This window comes from Perca fluviatilis, chromosome 8, assembly GCF_010015445.1.
Source record: "Perca fluviatilis chromosome 8, GENO_Pfluv_1.0, whole genome shotgun sequence".
Classification (NCBI taxonomy): domain Eukaryota; kingdom Metazoa; phylum Chordata; class Actinopteri; order Perciformes; family Percidae; genus Perca; species Perca fluviatilis.
This window is the reverse complement of record NC_053119.1, coordinates 17,564,928-17,587,104: the sequence shown is the minus strand read 5'-3', so window position 1 is coordinate 17,587,104 and position 22,177 is coordinate 17,564,928. Positions and strand designations below refer to the sequence as shown.

At 39.6% G+C, this 22,177-nt stretch overlaps 2 protein-coding genes across 3 annotated transcripts; one reads left to right on the top strand and one right to left on the bottom strand.

Annotated features, from left to right (window-relative positions):
* Window positions 1–104: 104 nt before the first annotated feature.
* On the bottom strand, window positions 105–14,944 carry tbc1d2b (TBC1 domain family, member 2B). The gene is made up of 13 exons (XM_039808080.1): window positions 14,574–14,944; window positions 13,667–13,817; window positions 10,537–10,711; window positions 9,080–9,234; window positions 8,643–8,884; window positions 6,566–6,988; window positions 6,377–6,487; window positions 5,994–6,190; window positions 4,345–4,839; window positions 4,140–4,257; window positions 3,683–3,868; window positions 2,962–3,083; window positions 105–2,555 (listed from the first exon to the last, which is right to left on the bottom strand). The coding sequence occupies exons 1-13, from the start codon at window positions 14,913–14,915 to the stop codon at window positions 2,360–2,362; spliced, it is 2,913 nt and encodes a 970-aa protein (XP_039664014.1). The 5' UTR covers window positions 14,916–14,944; the 3' UTR covers window positions 105–2,359.
* LOC120563723 (SH2 domain-containing protein 7-like) lies at window positions 14,896–20,864 on the top strand. 2 transcript variants are annotated; one of them, XM_039808084.1, is made up of 9 exons: window positions 14,896–15,030; window positions 17,109–17,226; window positions 17,324–17,445; window positions 17,920–18,086; window positions 18,730–18,819; window positions 19,296–19,461; window positions 19,542–19,694; window positions 19,812–20,507; window positions 20,609–20,864. In XM_039808084.1, exons 2-9 carry the CDS (start codon window positions 17,190–17,192, stop codon window positions 20,654–20,656), a joined length of 1,479 nt encoding a protein of 492 aa, XP_039664018.1. In that variant the 5' UTR covers window positions 14,896–15,030; window positions 17,109–17,189; the 3' UTR covers window positions 20,657–20,864. The 2 variants fall into 2 exon arrangements, with proteins under 2 accessions (XP_039664018.1, XP_039664019.1); XM_039808085.1 differs by having other exon boundaries at window positions 14,899–15,014.
* Window positions 20,865–22,177: the final 1,313 nt, after the last annotated feature.

Sequence of the window (22,177 nt, the reverse complement as noted above, 5' to 3'; positions counted from 1 at the left end):
AGATGACATGTCTGGTCTTTCTTCTTAACAAGCATTTAAGGAACTGAGGATTACTACAGAAAGCTGTTCTTTTACTCCTTATGAACACCTGCAGATGAGACGGATCACACTCAACCAGCCATTGTTTATTGAATTCGTCTTTTAACTGATATTACAAAAACAAAGTGGCGTAAAAATAATTCTATAACATAAAGCTTTGCACTTTTCGTCATTGAATGATACAGATTAACCATAACCAAGATACCATAGAGATTTACATACAAAAAAACTGAAGTGCCCTATAATAGCTTGACGTCATTTTGACGTTACACTTGTGCAATACATTGCTGGGAAAGAAAGACAGAAAAAAAGAAAAGGTGATGGCATTAAATGTAGCTTATTCCATGTGAAAATGAAACTAAAAATGAATTCAAACTAGTCTTAGAACAGATGCGTATATGAGCAAACCCACTGTATGAGCCCTTTGACAAAGAGTGGACAAAGAATTTTTTTTCTTCTTAAACCAATCAAAGTTGAATCTCTAGAGACCTGCTCTCATGAAGAAAAACAAATTAAATCTCTACAAGAATTTTTTTCATTCACATTTCCATCATAAAAACAACCCCAATTCTGCCATCTGTTGATAAATTCAGGTGGTCCAACAACAAAAAAATAAAGGAAATTAAAAGTTATAACAAACTGTAAACAATGTATCAGCACAAAAGAGAAGGGGATAATTGAGAAAAATAACGTCTTCCTCTCTTGTAGATTTCCAATCAAACAAAATATAAACATGGTTTCTTTATAAGCAGGTATACCACTTTTTCATCCTGGTCTGTTAGACAGTAGAAATTGTGAAAAAACAGGTGTAATAGAGAATATGGTCAGTGTTAATGAGTAAACTGTCATCTGTCATCTGTAAGTACCTGCATGTGCAAGATGGAAAGATGTTGCTACACATGTCTAAAAGTCTCCTAAAACATTTCCCTCATAGATTATAAATCATATTTCCATTTTTTGCAGAACAATCATGTTAAACAGACTGACTTCACAGCCATTTTATCAATACAGTATAATAAACTCTACAATCATACTGTGTGGAGGGTACCGGTGAACTAGTGTAAACACTGGGTAGACAAATGTTATACTGCCACACTGAGGACAATGAATGCAAATACATCAGAAAAGTAACCCCAGCACTACGCACATGCTGTATCTCTTGGTTTTAGTCAGGGGAAATCTAATCCCTTAAACACTCAACAGCCTTAACTAATGTTTGGAAAAATCAAGAACATTACTAAAACAAGGCAAGACTAATTCATCTTAATACATAGATTTTAGAATAGTTATAATAAAATAGTCAGATAATTAGGTAATTTGTAGGGATCCACTGATGGTGTTTTGAAGTCAATGCCAATTTCAAATATTCTCCTTATCAAATCCAGTGGCTGTTAGTTTAAGCACAAATGTAGGTGCAAAAATGTTTTTTCAGACATGTCTTTGGGAAAAACACAACACTGGCTGACATCATTAGTATGCTGGCTTATTGGTGTGTCTGTAGTTATTTGATCTGAATCCTGAGATACATTTATATTAAAAAAATCCCCCAAATGTTCCACATGCTGTTCATGTCAGTGATAATACATGACTTGAAATCATCTTTGTGTGTATTTCTTTGAACCACAAACACCCCTAGAGGCTGGAATGATATGTACAATTTTGGACTGACTAAGTGATCAGAAGGCTCCAAGACTTACATTTTAAGTTTCAGCAAAATTGCAATTGCAGCATAAGTGATTCAAGTGCATTGAGAGACAGAGGGATCAAACACAAAATGTGTTGTTGAGTGGCAATGTGGAAAATATGTATAATAAAAAGATTTAGGTAAACAATTTTAAGACATGTATGAAAAGGAATTGGGGGCAGAGAAAGCAAAATAAAAACGAGTAAAAAATAAAAATACAATTATTCCTTCAACAGGCATAAAATCTCCAACTACTAAAAGATCACAGCCATGTTTAAAAAAAAATACTGAGTCGGACTGCAAGAGTGTAGCCTGGCATTGAAGGTTGAAGAGCCGTTGATAAAGCATATTGTTTTGGCTGTCTCATAAACACATAAGCATACAACAAATAAAGCGTTTACAAAAAAAAGGCAGGAATACTGATAGAAGGCCCATACGGCCTGTAATGTTTAGGTCTTTTGATTTCACTCAAAATGTATAGAAGGTTGATTGGTCCAGCTCTGATTCGGAGACCAACTCCAACAATCCTTTAGGAAAAAAATCCATTTGCAACTGTGACACGTCACTTGTGTGTGGAGACCATCTCTTTGTCTTCATACTTCAGCAACAAGGCCTGGAATCTCAACAAGCTCAAGGTCAGTTATCCTCCTCATCGTCGCTGACGAAGCTCCGTCTGTCCTGACTCGTCTCTCGCTCCCTGAGGAAGGTCTGCCTGATCGCCTCCAGCTCCGTCAGCTCAAGACGGACTTTCTCTAGGTGGAAGGAGCGACGGTTCTGGATTAGCCGCATGGGAAACGGGTTCATGTCCACAAAAGCGATGTTCATCAGCTTCCTGAAAAAAAAAAAAAAAAAGACACAATCCTATCAGTCTGGGATAGTTCTCTATTGTTCTGCTTGCTTTGTGCTGTGCAGATATGACATCCTGTTGTCTCTGTTTTATAGATTGGTTTAAGGTGACTGTGTCTAGTCCTTACCAATATCTGTCAGTCATTTTTGTACACAAATTAGTATTAGTATTATGATCAGTGAATGAACTGATCCAGACCTACTGTTCTGATTTGATCATTACTGATCAGCTTTAATGCTTATTGCAATGTCTATACAGATGCAAAACTCTTAGACCGTAGATAACCAGCCACGCAGCAAGGAGATATTATAAGTTATTCCAGTCATCTTGCTCCTCATTACTGCAGACACACTGCCCTCAGAAAAACCAAAACAAATTGCAGTTGATGTACCTTGAATCCAGGATTGTTCGTGTAAAGTATCTAAGATATTTGAAGATGGCTGTGGAATCCTGCAGCTTCAAAAACTCTTCCTCTTTGTACTTGAAGAGAGCGAGGGCGAAGCGAAATATGATCTGTGGAGAAAAAAAATTATCAAAGCCGTAAAATCTGCCTCATGACTTTCCATGTGTGACCGTATAGCATAACGCATCATCCCTCTGACATGCAAAGCCCCTTCAGACAACTAGAGGTGGAATTTATTTGTAATGTCTGAGCATACAGCACAGTACAGCGTTACAGAGATAACAGCTGAATAAAATTGTGTTTCCTGCTAGGCTTGGGGGATTTGACGAATATATCGGCAATTGAGTACATTGCCGTTTCTTTTTTGTTTGGGGTATTTTAATTTGTTTTCCTAATTTAATGGTCAGCCTCCGAAGAACTGGTGAGAGCCGCTGCTCTGTGGGCAGCTGCTCAGCAGGGAGAGACAGTGGGAGTAAACAGCCAGCATATTTTCACATCTTAAAAAACCCAAGAACCCAAGACAAGACACAGTAGCAAAGTGGCACATGTGGAAACTTGTTTACACCCAAACAGAAAACTAATCCACATACCATCTGTGGCAAACATTAAGTCAGCCAACTGAATGGCTACAACTATTTTCAAAGGTCTCTTTAGAAATCTGTCTGTGTGAGGTTAGAGGATCATAGTTTCACTTTCTCGTCCGCCTCACCTTTGGACCTTCATATAGAAAGGCATCCCAGATCTTGAAGAGGATGTCGCTCACCAGACTGTCCACAAACACCACCAGGAACCAGTTGAAGGTGATGAGAGAGAAGTCTACCTTGTACTGCTCAAAGTGGGCATGAAGCCGAGGGAGCTTCTCACTCATCAGGTCCTTGAACACCCGCTGGTCAACCTGCAAAGACACAACCAACATATATTTACATTCTTTATCGCTAACAGAGATTTCTTTATTTTTTACAGCAGGAGAAAACATGGGGTCAAATCCAGTAGAGTCAAAGAAAGTAAAGAGTGCTGATTACTGTGTACTGCATTCTTTCTATGATCAGTCATGAGCCACACAGTCACATAAATATGACACACTGACATCAGAGAAACCTGTAAACTATGGTAAGAAGGTGGCAACTTGTCCCCGTGCTAGCCTTTTACCTATGAGCTTAGTTTACCTGTGAGCCAAGCAGAGTCTTGGTGTAATAGTCTCTTGGCATGAACACCTCCACAATGGCTATAAGGCACCAGAAGGCGTCCTCTTGGTCCAGATAGAGCAAGGCAATAGCTGCCAGCCTGAAGAAATCACATGCATAAAAAAAGAATGGTTACAAGGCATAAAAGGCGAGAAGGAGAATGAGAGAAACAGAACCCCTCCTGTACCTGTTTAGCCCCTGACAGTAGCCAATATCTGGATTCCTCCAGGAGAAAGCCATCAGGACGTTCCTGAGTTTCTGGATGCCGCCTGCACTTGGGGAGGAATAGTGCTTGTTGTTGGGCAAAGTACGCAGCAAGTCTAGCTCAATCTGCTTTGAGGCCGGGTTGGGCTTGTCCTGGGCCACATTAAGTAAGGTTTCATAGTAATCGGGCGCCAGGTGGTCCCGAAACTTCTTGACATGGAAGGAGACACACCAGCGCCACACCTGGGACCGGTGCTCATGGGGCACACCGTAGCGAAACAGGGCCTTGAGCTCAGGGGAGCGCACTAGGTTCCTGTTCATGGTGCTGGCCAGATAGTTCTCCCACTTCACCCCGACGGAGACCTCCTGATCTGTCATGGACAGGGACTTCAGCTCCAGAGCTCTCACCCTCGCAACCAGCTTCTCCTCCTCTTCCTCCTCCTCGGGGACCGTCTTGAAGCCAAACGTGTCATACTCACTGATGTCAAATCAAGGAAGAGAGAAAATGCAAAAATAATGTTTATCAATCAGTGATGTTCAATTCATTCCAAAAGTTATTCACACTTTTAAAATGACCCACATTTGCTTAACCTGCTACATCACTTCAGGATTTCCAAAATTTTTAACAATACATTTTGACGAGCCCCAAAAGACATACCTGAGGTTACACATAAGTCAGAGCAACATCAATAGCAAACAAAATACCAATAAGCTGAAGTAGCTTTTCCAGTTAAGAAAAATGAAAACGGATCTAGTGACTGCATTGCATTTGTTTCTATTAAGGCTACTGATTTATGCAAAGCGTGCATACTAGAGCCCGACCGATAAAGGATTTTAAGGCCGATATCGATACAAATATTCAGTGATTTAAAAATCCGATATTCCGATATCTATCTATCTATCTATCTATCTATCTATCTATCTATCTATCTATACATATACATATATACATACATATATACATATCGGCCGATATATCGGAATATCGGATTTTTTAAAATTATTATTTATTATTATATTAGATATTATTTAAAATATATTATTTAAAAATATTATTTAAAAATCCAGAAACGCGTAACAAAAAATAAACAGATTTCCCTAACATTAGTTATTTGTAGTTATTTATGAGTCCTCACTAAAATAATATGATAATGCAGTTTAAAAATAAACTTGTTTGATTGTCACAACAGAACAGAGGAACATCAAAATATATTAAAGTTCTGATAAATAAAATGTATAAAAATACAAACTTAAGATATGAAACTTAAAGTCCTTTGAACAAAAACACAACAACAAAAATCTAAGAGTGTTGCCAAAAGTGACGTTGTAGAGCGCCCTCTGGCGGACAAACTATGCAACGCCAACACTCATAACATGGTTGAAGGGTGTTTCGACCGTTTTTATTTTATTTTTTAAATATTCATTTATCAGCCATTATAAATGCTGATACCGATAGTTTGGAAAATGCCTAATATTGGCCCGCTGATATATCGGTCTGGCTTTCGCATACATGTTAGAAATGCTTTATAATTGTTTAAAGTTGCTTTTACGACAACATATTTAAATAAATCAGTTCCAAATTAAAAACATAATTTACATCGTTTCACAAAGGCCTTTTGGCATAGTCCATACCTGACAGTACTTGGTTTAAAGATGGGGTGATCTTGCTGGTTGGAGCTCTCTGCCTGCAGCGCATCTTCTAATAATCTGGAGATGACTTCTCGGGATGGGCTCTGCTCTGAAGACGAACACACCGGGGTCCTCACTTCTTGAAGCAGCACCAGATACTTACTCTCCACCTGACACAGCTTGGCCTCCAGGGCCGTACACTGCAGCAAAGATAACAGAGAAATCTTATGAGTATCGTTATCATAACTGACAACATTATGGTTTGTAATTTATTGTTCCTACTTTTAGGTTTGGAGGGCACCAGCTAACTTCCCCTACACACTAGTCAGACTTCCTGTTTCTATTAACAGAATAATGCACCATTACCGACAAACCCAATAGAATACCTTTGCTTCTAAAGTCTTTTCTCTGCTCTCAGCGTTTCTGCGTAATACTGTCAGCTCCAGGATCTCTTTGTTCAGGAACTTGTTCTGGGATTTGTAGCCTTGAAGACTGTCCTGAAATTGGAGAAACATGTTCATTTAATCAGAGTACAAACTTGACTACAAACCATGAAAAAGTATTTTAAACTGTACCTTGAGGACGTCCACCTCCTGCTGATCTTTGTTGGGAGGTGGTGAACAGTCGTTTGGATTGCCGCTCTGCTCGAAGCTCTGGTGCGACAGCTTGATGATGACTTCATCCTTGGCCTGAATGGTCTCCATCAGCATCCCCAGCTGGTCGTTTATCTCCCCCACTTTTATCTTCAGGCCCTTCAGCTCTTGTTGCAGACTCTCCTTCTCCAAGGCAAGACGCTCCATGTGGCCACACAGGGACTGGATCTGTCCATCTCTTTCCTGAAGCAGGGCCTCCGACTGGGCGATCTCTTCCTGGGTTACTGCCGAATCTTGAGTCTGGTCTGAGGCCGCAGATGAATCTGGAGCCGGGGCAGGACGGCGCACTGACTGCCTATCGCACTGGGAGGTTCTCAGAGTCTGCTGTAGGAGTCTCACAAGCTCCTGGTTGAGAAAGGAGGATTTTGTTTTGTGGTGCAAATTCACAAATATATAAAACACGAATCAACTGCACTCTTTAGGGACAGCTGCATATTCTGTTTGCTGAGATTTCACTTTCATTCCTGCTGACCATTTTTACTATGGACTGAATTTGAATTCAGTTCACACTGCTGGGTGCACAGGCATAACAAGCTTAAAGTAAGTTAAATAACAAGTCATTCATTTCTTTACTAACATGTACATTGTATCATATAATATGATTGTATTTGATTATTTTAACAATTGACTAGTTTACTATGTGGACCTCATATCCATCTACAAACCTATTTACATAAGGGCATGAATCTAGAAAAAATTATAACAATTCTGTTATATTTGCCTGCATGTTTTAAAGCAGAGGTCGGCCAGCTTTGGCTAAGAGAGACCACCTAATATCATAAAAATGAAAATCACATTTTCACTTTATACTTCATGGAAAATAAACATAGGCACCATGTCACACTGCAGAGACCATTACATTTAGCGTGGCTATTTTTTAGCCACTATGAACTAACTAAAACAGCATGCATCGGGATGCATCAGGATCTGGGTGGCTTACCACCGCGGCTATTTCATTTCCCAAGAGAAACTCTACTAGTTCATACTGTTTGACAGACGCCAGTCATACTGACCTAAGCAGCAAAATGTAACAAAGCCAGCAATATGTTAAGATCAGAGCATGAAATTCAATAACAAAAGTTTACCATAGCTATGCATATAGTAATGTGAACAATGTGCAAATACCTGGCTCACACATTTGCACTGATGCAGATACAGTTTCTGTGATATGCAATTACAGTTTTTATTGGCAACTAATTTCTAACAAAGTAGAAAAAATTGCCCACAGTGAGGATTAAACTTAGTAACGTCAACATAGTGTCTTTCAAGAAACATTGCCTCTGTATTCAAACACCATGACCACCATAAACAAGAGAGTATGTGGGAAAATATCTTTCTTAGCAACGTTACTAACAAATTCAGTCAAGGCCCAACATTACCTGGAGGCCATAAAACAATAGTATTAACAATACAATGTCAGCTCCGTCAGTTACAAAGATCCAGCCAGTTAATTAGAGTTACTCAGTTCATTCTTGTTAAAGTTTGAGCTGGCAGTAAACCACTTCATGTTGCAGCCATTGTGACCAATCGGCTCATCTCAAAACACTAAAACAAGAACAGAGAGAAATGGGAAGAATCGACACAGCTGTGATTGTTGTTAAGATAACTAATGTTTCCTCGTTTTTCGCTTAAGCATGACTAATCATTTGCTATTTTCCTGTATTAGTGAGAGCATCAGGATAACACCAAACCGCTTAGTCAAACACCACAACCTCAGGCTTGTTTTGAATTAACTAAAATGAAAGTAAAAGCACTCCAGACAGCATGGTATTTCCCATAATATGGATAATTCAGACATGAAATCAATCCTGGTGCTTTTTAGGTACCTAACAGGACTTTGAGAACAGAAAAATTGAGTAAATACTACTAAATACTATCTTTAGTGATAACATTTTGTACAAAATCCAAATAATTGTAACCATTTCTCCAAATTCTTCCCCAGAATGTCATGTTTTCATGTCATGTGATCCGTATATGTGATATAAGGAGATAACTGTACCTTCTGACTGGCCAGCTCCTCTCGGAGTTTGGCCTGTTCCTGCTGCATGCAACTTAGTTCTTCCTGTTGGCTCTGAAGGCGAAGCTGCATCTCCAAAGGCTTGCGGTCGTTACACTCCACTGGGGAGTTCTCGGCAGTGCGCGTCTCAGCGTTGCGACCGAACCTCCCAGAGCCCAAAGGCGGCTTCTTAGGCCGCGATGGGTTGCGCACAAAGTCGAAAGTAAACGCTGATCCAAAGGAATCTGAGAGAGCAGAGATAAATAAGTAATAAAAGTGACTCAGGGGGCTGGAGCAGGCAGGAACGTTCTGGAAAAATGCATTGTTTGTCCATTTGTCATAGCACTGAGCAAAAACAATTCTCCTTTGGAGAATGTAAGCTGAGTATGAGTATTAAACCCCGGTCAGAGTGAGAATTATGCAGCAGCGAGTGGACGTACGTCTGTGTGTGTCTAGATGAGGTTTCTGTTCAGGGAAGTCCTTGGGTGGAGCATCCACCAGCTCCCAGTCCTCTGCACTGTTGTGGCTGTTGGTATAAAACACACTGCGTCTGCTCTCACCTCCTCTGCCCGACCGCAGATATGACATGGAGTTCCTGACAGAACAGAAACCAGACAAGACGGTGAAGACTGTGGAGCTACAGTGTTATGCTGGACATTAAGCGACTGCTATAAAGTGAATGCTTTTCAAATCCACAGGGATCAAGGGCAAACTGCAGGAAAGCCTGATGTTCTGCTACTTTGTAAATGGTAACATGAGCACAAACAGCCTTTGTTGAGGTCTTTACAGTTTTCCTAACAGGCACTGGGCAACAAAACTGCAGCTGTATAACTAACTAAAATCAACGCACAACACAGCTTGGGGAGCATAACGTAGAAATAAAGTGTCTCAACACAAATGGAAGGCATTCCTAAATGTAAATGTCTACCATAAGCCCATAGAGACTTGTGTTTTTCACACTTCTAAATGTGAGATAACCGAACCACATGACTATTTGTGTGCAGCAGAATGCAGCTCTTGCCTTCCTCGCACCTCGTATACACAACAAATTACATTATAGATGTAATTTATTTTAATTTGTTAACTATTGTATTTTAGGATGCCTATTGTCAGCTGGCCGGGGACTACAGCTGGAAATTAGCCGTAGAGGCTAAAGCTGCTCCTTTTATTGTACAGTTAATTAAGGGGGACTGTCCACGACATTATAAACTAATAAACTAAACTGGATTTCAGCCACGTTTTTCTGTCTTTCACCTCAAGACCATGTAACGGAAAAGACACATCAATTTTAATAAATGATCGGTCTACAGCAGCCCTGTAATGAATTCACTCATGCTTTATGAGCATAACAGTGACGCAAAGCATCTTTTAAGATCACATTTCTGGTGTTAACATTCTTGAGCTTCAGCTGCTTCTTCACTGATGGTGCGTTATAACTGCAGAAAACATTATAAAACTCTATGCATTTCAAAATCAGAGAAGCTAAATCGTAATTACAAGGTAGAACAGACTGGTAAGGAGACATGCTACGAGGAGAAGGGAGCATCGCAGCTCAAATGTTCACGCATACAAAGCAAAATTCCCCACCATGTCACATTTTTAGCATTTCAGTGTTTTGCATCATTTGAATAGATGTGTTGTATAGCCAAAAAGGGGAACTGTTGATGACTGCATACTAGAGCAACTAGTGAACTATGCAACCATTTCCTCTACTGCCATCAACCTCAGGAAAAACTGAAGAGGTATCTTCTTTTCTTAATACAGCTCTATCAGGGCACATAGTAGACAAACTAGTTGTGCCTGTTTGGCAGGGAATCAAAACAAACACACATCCTTTTAAAAACTGTGGGTACGATATTATCCTGCTAGGCTGCAGAAAGCTTTCGTTCAGCCTTACCTGAGTTCTGTACCAAAGTTTTTGAGGGAGAAGTTGATGGAGTTTGTGGACGCGGCAGAAGGCCCTCTGGCTGACTGGATCCCCACCATTCCTCCGCCATCTGTTTCTGTCTCCATTGCAAAGTCGCTGCGGACATTCTCCATGCTGTCACTTAGCTTCTCAAAGACAGGCGCATCTGAAATAAAACAGAGTACATTAGAACAACAACATAATAATAATAATAATAATAATAATATCACATTACTCATATCACCACTGCTGTTTTGCAGGAGCTATATCAATTTGTTTGTTGTTTGTTGAGGAATTGAGATCATCTTTGACCCTGAATTGTTTTTCCAGAGTAAAGTGAAGCAATATTTTGAGTTACCCAGAATGCCATTTATAGCAGGGAGGATGTCTGTGGTTTCATAAGCAGCTCTTTTACCTACAGAAAATAACATATGCAGCATTTCCGAGCCAAGAAGGCGATATATAAAATTTCCTCTTTGTATGAAATTACCTGGGGAAGTGTGGGAACATTTTCTAAACGGCCAAACAGCTCCACAGTTATGCCGTCACACCCAAGATGGAAGCTAGTTGCAACCACATAGTTGTTGTTACACTGCAATTCAAGTAGGACAATGATCAAACTCCCTTCACTCTGATAAAACCTTTGAACTGACATGTTCAAAGGACAAGGAAAACAAATCCTGCCATCCTCTCTAAACCTGTGCCAGCTTTAATTAATACAGCTAATTAGTTTCATGTGTTACAGCGTGGTTTGTTTGGCTGTTCTGTATCTAAACCTGTATACTCTATTACCAACAGTCTTGCATCTTGATTATACTGTAAAGAAAAGCTTAGGCATGTTAATATTTGACTAGCTGTGCAAAATCAAACATTTAATGTCCTCAGCACAGCCAGAGGGAAAATTCCAGTTAAGGAGACATTAATGTGATTTCATATCCTGCTCCCACACAGCTCGCTGACAAAAGGTCAAGGACTTCTGAGACAGAAATGACTGAGGGTGTTAAAAATGTATGTATTCTATATATTTACATTCAGGAACAGCTACTTTTTGTAGGATTGATGATTTAAAATGATTTGTCTTGTACAGGGTTGAGAAATGTTTACAAAATCAGGTATTACAATTTTTCTGACTAAATACCTCTATATTGGTATTGACAGATGGTTAACATGGGTATTTGTGAATTTTTCAAACCTTTTTAAAAAGAAAAACAGTCATGTGTATGTGATAACAGGAACAGGAAGAGGCTTTCACTGTTCATTCCACTCAGCTAGAACGGTCAAAACAAGTCGAGTCACTTAAAAACAACTAAGGCTCTCAAAAACAATATCTTATCTTATCTTATATAACAACAACCCTTTTGGTCTGAGGTCAAAACAATTGTTTTTCATGCTACTATCTGAATCTTCTCTTAGCTTCAAATGTGGATGTATTGCACCTCTTCTTTTTCAGAATAGCCAAGACTATTTCGAAATAATTAAATGTTTGATGTACGTAAATAGTTGCATTCAAGATTTATGATGGATTATATACATGTACATTTTAGGTTCACCTGCAAAAAGTCTGTTACAAAATGCATTTTATTAGAATTATATTCCTATTGTTAAACTAGTGTTTCCTCTATGTTGATTTGACTGTGGCGGCACCCCACGGCAACATTTCTGCCCCCCACAGTATCAGAAATAGGGCTGCATTGTAGTGCATGTCGGAGAATTTCGAGTGGGCACGCGCATCACTCGGCGGACCTGCCCCCACTGGTAAAACAAATCCTAAAAGGAAACACTGGTTAAACAGTTTTTTTTATTTTTATATATATATATATATATATATATATTTATTTCCTTTTTAATATGTTCAGTATGCACCAACCACCAAGGCAAATTCCTTGTAAGTGTTACTTATTTGGCAATAAATCCTAATCTAATTCTGATGACAGTTCATTATAAAACAATAGTTTATAATAACAAATAATAAGTGAAATCTGTGAGATGATGATGGGCTCAGAACAGCCTCATATCCAATCAATAAAGCCAGCCAAAACTGAAAAAGTGTAGCAAGAAACATTAAAATAACTTGTACTTAACTTTTCTTCCAGTCAAACCTTGTGACTAACCTGTCGACGTTCATATGAGTCAAGGGTCAACACCTAGAATGTGAATAGTTTACAACTGAGACAAACTAAACTTTGGCGCACACACAGTGCTTGGATTGGCATAACACATTATGCTGGAACTAGTCTCGCACTGCCTGACCTTCCTCCACAGCGCTGCGGATAAGGGTCAGGCTAGTCCACACAGCATTTCAGAATGGGAGAAAAATGTGCTCTGGCTTATTGGCATTTCTTTAAATCAATCACAATCGTCTTGAGCAGCGCTAAGCCCCAGACAAAATGATGATTCCTCTGCAAAATAGCATCAGGAAGGAACTTGTTTTGGAGAAACATGTGTACGTTCAAAAGTTGTTTTAGTCTTGCAACAGAAAACTCAGATTGGACAGATAGTCTAGCTATATGTCTTGATTTACCCTGCAGAGATCAGAGGAGCAGTTAACCATAGTCCGAATAAATTGACCGAAGTTTAGAATGCCAACACAAAGAGGCGGAAGGTGACTTACATCCGGCCAAATATTAGGGACATCCGGCGGAATTCCCAGCAGCACCTGAACAATCCCGGAAATGAAACGTCGTCGATATAGACTATGCTGGGACTGATATATATATATATACACATTTCCTCATGTTTCTATTGTTTCTATTCATTTAGCCGTGTTACAGTAGCAGATGCTTGTGAGAACAATAAGCAGTTCACACAATGAGATTTTTGTTTCTCTGAGTGTATTCAAATAAAACACACCCCAGACAGAGTTGAACTCCTTTCTTTTGCCCTTTGTTGATTACTCATTTAATCAGAGCTTGATATAACCATTCCTACATGCTCTATCGTAGGAACTCGGGAACCTGGCAACAAAATAACTCGACTTGTGTTTGTAGCATTTGTGAAAATATGAATCCATCAGATACAGGGGTTTACTTTCACCTGGTGCCTGGATGTGATGAAGCAGAGCAGTGAAAATGAGTGTCCATACAAACCACACATATGTGTGTGTATGTGTGTACCTGCCTACCATTGTCTTTGCCTACGAGGCCGGTGGGAGCTTGGGCCGGGGTCGGTGAGCTCCAGCTGTTTCTCTGACCGGAGCCTCGTGTGTTGCTGTACTCCCAACGTTTCTGCTGTAACTGCTGGAGCCAGTAATGCATTACCTGCCTGCTGGGGGCCTAGAAACACACACAATTGCACACACACACAAAAACAAGGTTACTCACACAAGTCAGTCCTATCATAGTGATCAAAGGTTAAAAGGCAACTCAAACATCCATATCAATGGAATGAAACCTTGGCTAGATAAAAAAGCGACAGCTGTGAAATCAAATAAAGCATATGAAACAGCCCAAGTGCACTTTAAATAGCAGGTTACTATTAGGATCTGTCATGTGAATGAGCACAGATGCTGGTTTCAGTCTCAGTTCCAGCCTTGGGCAGTGCAAGCTGTTTGGTATTAACCATTCACACCATCTGCTGCAATGCTCCAGCCTTTAGTAGGCAGCCAGGCTGAGTGAGACCAGAAGCACCTGTCTGGGAACCGAAACCCGTCACAGTCAAATGACAGCAAAAAAGACACCATCACATGAGATGACCCTTTGCAAAACAAAAGGTGTCATGAGGGCGGATGAGCTCATGTGCATGTCAATCTGAGCCTAAATGACCTCTATGTAAACACTAAACAGTGGACTGACAGTGTGTGTTTGGGACAATCAGCTGGGCTGATTAAGATCTTTTCTAACAAACATCCACGTTGTCCAAATCTTGTGATTTGACAACTTTTTAAGCTGTCAGCAGAAATATTTTCATGTCCGAAAAAAATCTAAGCTGAGAATAAATCAAGTTGGAATGGGTGTATGTGCCTTTCCACAATAAGAAAGGAAGTGACAAATGACAGCAAAGCAGTGCAACACATGCGGAAAAGTTTCTACCTTCATAAGGAACTCCTTCCCCGCAGTGCGGATCTCAAACTGACCCTCTTCGCTCTCCACATCGTAGCTGAAGCACGCATCGCCTATCTCGATGTGCCCGAGCGGCAAGGCATCTTGGGGAGTCTTGAAGTAATACAAATAACATTTCCTCGGATCGTACACGAACCACCTCGGCTTGTAACCCCTAAGAGGCCCCTTACCGGACAGTTTGTTCAAGTAGCCGCACAGCTTGGAGGCCTGCTCCTTCGCTCCCTCGACCTCGGCCACATCCACAGACCTGCAGGCCACAATCCGGGAAGCTGTGAAGGAGTTTGCATTGCAGCCATCCTCCTCTTCGTGCATCTTTCCTCGAAGTTTCTTCTTCGTGCAGCGCAGCGGATGCCCACTCCTGTTTCCATCCGCATGACAGCCTGCCTCTTGGAGAGGGGGAGCATGGGAGATGTAGTGTATTTCAACGGTGACGTGGTGTTATATACTGTCTATGGGTGTTACTTGTGTATGTTTGAGGAAGCATTACCGCTGGGTGGTGGTGTTTGACTAGATGTGCAACCTGAGACACTCCAGCTGCTAATGGTAAAAAAAATATATTTTACCTGTTACAAGTAAAATAGAAGAATAGTTCCTGATTTGATGTTGCATTAAAGACGTATTCAATTTATCGACAAAGCCTTATTAAAACCATCCTAATTGGATATTTAAAAGACTGAAAATCCCCAAAAATCTCAGGTTTTTTATAGGCTATAAATAATCTGATAGGTAACTAGTACTGTAACTGTGAAAGAAATGTTGAGCATTTGACTCTAAAATATAGTGGCGTACTCTTAAAAAGGAGCTACAGTACATAATACACAATAAATCATTCTAGTCTACAGCTGTTTTTTCACCAGTGTATAATATGTGATGTTGACATGCACTTAACTATATGTATTCACAGAGTGACTCATACAGTAAAACTGAGGTCTATAACAGAACACAGTTTAGCCTGTTGGAATATTTCCTGCCAAACTCAGATTTCATTCTGGAGCTGCACAAATGAACAAGCTCTTCCACATGCTTTAGGTTGATTGATGGTTGTAGCTGTGTGAACATTCTATGGCATGATGCATGTGGGTCCTAGACAGTAGTATGTCTGGTCTTATGCTTGGATATACACTTATTATTTCTTCCCACTGAAACAATGCAGTAAACCCCCCAAAACCACATGTGATAGCTGTGTAACTTTTTGTTTAATGATTATTTTGGCCAGAATAAACGTTGGCTTATTTCTGGAGGAGCTAAGATGTCTGTGAGGATGCTTGTTTCACCGTTAGATTTAAAGGTGATGTGATGTAGTTTTGTTGTAAGGACATTTTATAGACGTCAACTGACTGTGACCTTTTAAACACCCACATCCTCCTCATACGTATGTCGCCAGAAGATTGAAAAAAGATCTTAAAGACCCTTTTGTCTGGTAACTGTCTGAAAACGATGCTTCTTTTTTGTTTATCTCTGGCTGCTGTAGATAGAATACATGTCTATGCTGTTCACGCACAGGTTATTATAGTATAGGCCTATGATACTAGTGAATCTTTACAAACGCGGAAACAGTGATAACATCTGACCCCAAACCTCTCAACCCCACAGAGGAGCACATAATGACTCACAAACATGTTTAAAACTGACAGACAGCACTGTTGAGATGATGTTGAAATTCTAGGTCATGACACTGTAGCATTACTTAGTCATACATGGAACATAACAGTGCATGTGTTGGGTAAACGGTGGCTGGGTAGATGGATAATAGGCCTATCATTTCTATTATATGCAAATTAGAGGTAAAATAAACTTTGTAGACATTCAGAACCAGACTGTTCACACAGGGAAAAGTAGCAGTGTAGCTTCTGGGATCAAAGTTGAAGCAATGTTATCATTGGGGAACGCTGAGATCTCATCCCGCTCAGTATGACACAGACTGCTTCTGGTTTTTGTCTCTCCCCCACTGGGACTTCCTACTGCTGAGCAGAAACCAACAGAGAGATGATTCATTGTGACTGTCTCAGCCATGGGGGGAATGAGTTAGCCATTATTCAGCCTATGACAACCTTAAAAACAGGGCTGGGAAATTTCTCATCTTATTAGAGTTTTGTTTATGCCCTCTAAATCTCTGTGAATCTTCCCAAACATTTCCATTCTTTCACACATTTGGCTCCTGCCTTGATCCGAATTCATTGCAAACCTAGGTCAGAAAACACAGAAGATCAACTGCTGACGCAACTTATCTCCCATTGCTACAGTAATCACACAGCCTGTGGGTAAAAAAACACCTCCTCTTGCAAACCAACGCACTCATGTGCATACAAACCACAATTTCTATACAGCTTACTTTCCGTTTCTCTTCAGGAAGCTCCTGCTTTGTTCAGCAGCCATTAGATGTCTTTATCATGCAAATGAGCTGTATGAACTCTGCTGTGCCGTTGCGGAGCAGCACTGCTTTCCAAGCCGGTGGAAAAATGTGTGTGTAACTGTAAATGTCATCTGTCTATATCTCCCGTGTAGTGTCATACTCCCTCAGAACACCTTCGGTTGGATGTTACAGACTGTTCAGAAGTTGAGAGAAGCATTTGAAAGTTTGCTGAAATGACACCAGGTTCAAACTGCACACGCTTAAGGAAAGGTATGTACACATCTCTCACCTTATGATAACAGTTTCTGGGCTTTACATTCAACTGAGAATAAAGTCTCATTGTCCATTTTTTTTATAATTTTTCTAGGGATTGAAAGAAATTGCTGTGTACGGTACAAACAACAGAAATCCAGATCAGGGTCAGTGACAAAGGATCCCAGACCTAGAAAATCCCCCTGCCTCAGGACCTGTCTGACGTTTTGCTTTAAGGTAAGAACTGTTAGTAGATCACTTCCATGTTCACCAGAACTAGTCGCTTACTGCTTTAATGACTAACTTATTAACTATATATCTCCATGCAAAGTAACAGTTTGCTTAACATCAGTGTGACATTATGAGGATGTCAATGTAAATAAAAGCCTTGTTGTATGAAAAGGGAAAATGGCCTTCTTTGTAGAGTGTGAATGGACTTTGGACATTGTGGTTTCTGAATAGTTTAAGTGGCCCAATTTTAATAAATATTTCGATTTAACAGGAAAGAAATATTACAGTTTATGTTAAAATGTAAGCTCATGAACGATCCGGTATTTCTTGCAACAATGAGAATATTGAGCCACTTTTAGTCGTTGGTTGACGCCTCCTGGAAAATAAGCAAATTAGACTGTTTAAATGCACCCTCACTGCGTACGTTAGGGAAATGAATGCTTGGTTGTCTTCATCGGCTGTCTGTGTGGCTTTGATTAGGACCAGGCAAGGATGGAGCAAAGGGAGTCACCAGTGGATTCTCATGTTGAGGGGACTGAAGGAAGATTCAGGGAATTGGCTTCAAAGTGGTTCATAGAGACTCAAGTTCCACTCATCGTCCACAACGGCTTCTTCCCCACTTGGTTCCTGGGCTTCATCACAAGAAAGTAAGTATAAATACATCTTAAGTGGGCTATGAGCCAAGATTTTTATTTCTGTCAAACTATCTGCTGGTTAAGAATCAACTTTAAAGCTCAATGTTATAATCATTTGTTTGTGACAACAAAGGTATTGCATTCTCCATAAAAGTGCCTATACATCCTATTTTTATATAGAACTATGTATTAACTACTACAAACTACTACTATATAACTCTATACTACACAGATTAGTAACAAATGCTGCATTTTTAATATAGAAGGTGTTTTTTTTATTGGTAAAGCAAATAAATGTGTATGGGTTATTACTTAAGCTCTATTATTTTATGTGAATTTATTTATGTATAGGTCAGAGTGTAGATCAGCTGCGGTGACATTTAAAGCAGACATTTATGACCAATCCATTGTGGCTGACATACAGTAGACACCTACATAAAGATCACAAGGGACAGTTTCGTCAGAACCTGTGTTTTGGTAAATGACAGGTTTATGGAAAAACCCGGAAACAAAATGGATTTTCCTTTGATGCAATGTAATTTCCAAGGTGATTACGTGATCAGCGTTATTGTTCCTGTAAACTCAGGCCAAATTGGGCTTTTGGGAAACACTTTTCTAAGTTTGGGTTTTAAAGTTCTTCATGGTCTATCTACAGGGAGGGTGAAGAAATACTCAGAGAAAAGGAGCTGGGCTGTTTCCTGATCCGTCTCAGTGATAAGGCCATCGGATACATACTGTCTTATAAGTGAGTATTGGGTTGAACAACCTGTTACCTACTGATTGTGTTTTATAGAAATTAACCTTACTATAAAAACTTGGCATGTTTTTGAATGCAATTTGTGCCTCTGTTTTAAATGCTCATATGTGTTATTACATGTACATCTTAACAAATCAATAATGCTTCTACAAGTTAAAGTACAGTACAGATGTAAAGAGTGTTGCAAAGGGCTCATGATATGAGGATTATGTGCCAAATCCGCTTAAATTATATTTCTGGAATTGCTTTAAGTTATTTATTTTAGCAGATTACTTTATCAGTGGACATCCAAACTCCAAAAGTCACACATGGGATGTTTCAGTTGTGCATTAATCTAACACTGAATGCAACATCATACCATTTTTGTTGTCTTAACTACAGATCTTATTTCAGTCATTTTAACCAAAGGAACCTATGTTGTTTTGTGTTTTTTTAATCTAATACATTTTAATTTCCTGTCGCAGAGGCAGGGATCGGTGTCGACATTTCGTGATAAACCAAAGTGAATCAGGGCAGTTTTTCGTTTGTGGAGACACTAAAGGGCACGACTCTGTCTCTGATCTCATAGAATACTACAAGACTAGCTCCATTCAGCCGTTTGGAGAGTACCTGACATCTTCGTGTTTTGAGGTGAGACAAAACTCCTGAGTCACTTTCTTTAAGTAACACTGATCGAGAGTTAGGGTCTTACTGCTGTTTTGTTCTTGTAGGCACTGGATAAAGAGCTGTATGATACCATCCAGGTTAGCCCTAAAGAAAAGCCTGTGGTCTGTGAAGCTGTGAAGAACATACGAAAACCACAGATGAAATCGGCCTCAGTGCAGCCGCCTGCACGACCACCAAAGAGCAACAGGACACTAGAGGCGAGTACAGTCCATAAATTACAGGGAGATCATTCTAACTAAAATGTGTCACTGAAATTGTTGCTGTATTAATACCTCCAAGCTAACTTTAAGAACCACACTTGTTTTGTAAAACAGGAAGTACCACCTTTGCCTCGGAGGAGCAGGCACCTTGATAGTGGCCCCGTAAATGACATTTTGTATGCTCAGCTCAGGAAGCAAATACCTAGGGAGACACCGAGATCCCGACACATCTGTCAGGACAATTTCCCTGGCAATAATCCAAGGAGAGCTGGAAGATCCCCAACCCAGGATCAGAGCAGGTGTAGTCCTCCAGCTGGACCACAGTCTGTATATTGTGAGCTCGGTCTGTTGGACACCAAGAGCAGATCTCTAACGCTTCTGGACGACAGCTCTGATGGAGAGCAGTCTTACAGGCTGAGTGCATCCCCTCACACGCCACCGAGACTTTCCCCCAGGCCGGTCAGACAAGCCAATTACTTTGGCCCGGCGCCAGAGAGGACAGACTCGTGCAGCAGAGCCAGCAGCTGCAACAGCCTGGAAAACATGAGTGACAGCGCTGTCTATCACCTGGCTGGCAGGCCTGGTAGCCCACACACTACACCCTCTGGGGCCAGGTCATCGGCAACAGAGCAGCACAGTGGTTCAGTGTATGCTGAGGTCCCCATTGAAGCCGGCGTTGGCCGCTTCCCTCATGACAATACATATGAGCTGATTCCTGGCCACGAGAACACACCTCAACCCAACAGCAACACTTATGAGCCTCTGGAGGACATCAGGCCCAAACATAACCCCTCTTCCTGGGGGTTGAAGGTTAGTAATGTCGTCAAAATGCTTTCATTTAAATACTTGAAAAGTTTTATTTATTGTTCATCCTATTTATTTATTGATGAACTTTTTTTTACCTCCTGCAGAACGATAAATGGAAATGGCTGTTTCCTGAGGCCAAGAGGAAATGGTGAAAAGGTTACCTTACCAGCTGCTGATGAAAAAGTTCACTAATTTTACTCTGACACTACAGTGGCTGCCTAATATACAGAACACTCTGTGAAAGCTTCTTTTACATATTCAACATTACCTTACATGTTCATAGCTATTCAAATGACATCTTCTGTATTTTTTCTTTTTAATGTATTTATTTAAAAATGATTATGCATTTACATTTAAATAAATGAGAGATTCAAGAAGGAAAACTCATAATTCTTTTCTCCAGAGAAAAATGGTGTACTGTGTTTACTACTGCTCTTAAAAAATATTTTGACTACAGACTGCTACCATCAATGCTGCACTTCATTCACAGGAAACTTCATTTGCATACAGAGTTCAAACGTCTGTATAGAAACGAGAAAGAGTGTCAAAGATGATGAAATGTCATTTATTATCTTCTATCATCTGCTGCCCTTTTTATCTGTCTATTTATAGTTTTAGCCACTAAAACGACAGTATAACCTTTCTGTGTACTTGAATGCTTTCCGTGGTCATAGTTATCTCTATAAGTGATTACATTTAGGAAAAGATACAGTACTGTTTTTAATGTAGAACTTGGCTGGTTTCCCTTGAAAGTGATGTAATACAAACCAGGATATATTAACCCAATTAAATATCTTATCATTCAGCTCAGAAGATCAACAATATTTTGACATTTCTGAAATAGTTTCTTTCACAACTTAGATAAAGATGATAAAGTGTCACTGAAAAACAGAACAAAACATGTCACTTTTTAAAAAGAGAAACAAGATGTCATAAGTGAGGGCGACCTCTCTCTCTCTCTTTTATATATATATATATATATATATATATATATATAAATGTGTGTGTATCAGTGGGTTTCTACACCCGTGAATAACACTCTGACAAAACACTATGCACTATAGGTTCAGTATAATAAGAGAAAACACATCTTTGTTTCATTATCATAATACAATTTTGTGGTGCTGTGGCTTGGATAGCTAAGAGAGAATTACAATAACTCAAATAATTTCAAACACAGTATAAATCAAAAAGAAATTGTTGGAAACACTTTAATTTAAACCCCATTTTAGCATTTATAAGCAGTATATAAACCATAATTTTGTTTATAACATGCTATGATGTATTATTTGTATTTATTAATGAATTTGTCAACAATTACGAATTAGCCATAATGGATGATTGATAACACTTGTATAAACACATTTTACATTGTGTTATAAAACATGAATTTTTCATACGCATGAATAAATCACTCACGAGTGGGGTTTTAACTGTTTATAATTGTGTTCAAAAGTCATGAAGACAAAGGTTTGAAGTTAAGGTCCACTTATTTCTCCTGGAGCATTCTGCCGTATCTCATGGCACTCATCAGCAGATTGAGTTTTCTCATTTGACATGAAGGTGAACTAAGAAGTATTTATAAATAAATAAATAAATCATTGCTAAAATGCATGTATATTTGCATGTAGGAATGTAGGAAATATAATATAGTACAGAGAATAATCTGTCAT

Bases quoted from the DNA above. Each gene is read 5' to 3' on its own strand.
- LOC120563723 (XM_039808084.1), top strand. From the start codon at position 17,190: ATGACACCAGGTTCAAACTGCACACGCTTAAGGAAAG. The intron at 17,446-17,919 runs GTAAGAACTGTT...GGCTTTGATTAG, and splicing joins GTCTGACGTTTTGCTTTAAG to GACCAGGCAAGGATGGAGCA. The intron at 19,695-19,811 runs GCGAGTACAGTC...TTTGTAAAACAG, and splicing joins AGAGCAACAGGACACTAGAG to GAAGTACCACCTTTGCCTCG.
- tbc1d2b (XM_039808080.1), bottom strand. From the start codon at position 14,915: ATGCACGAAGAGGAGGATGGCTGCAATGCAAACTCCTTCACAGCTTCC. The intron at 6,989-8,642 runs GTACAGTTATCT...TTTCTCAACCAG, and splicing joins AGGAGCTGGCCAGTCAGAAG to GAGCTTGTGAGACTCCTACA. The intron at 3,869-4,139 runs GTAAACTAAGCT...GTGTCTTTGCAG, and splicing joins AGACTCTGCTTGGCTCACAG to GTTGACCAGCGGGTGTTCAA.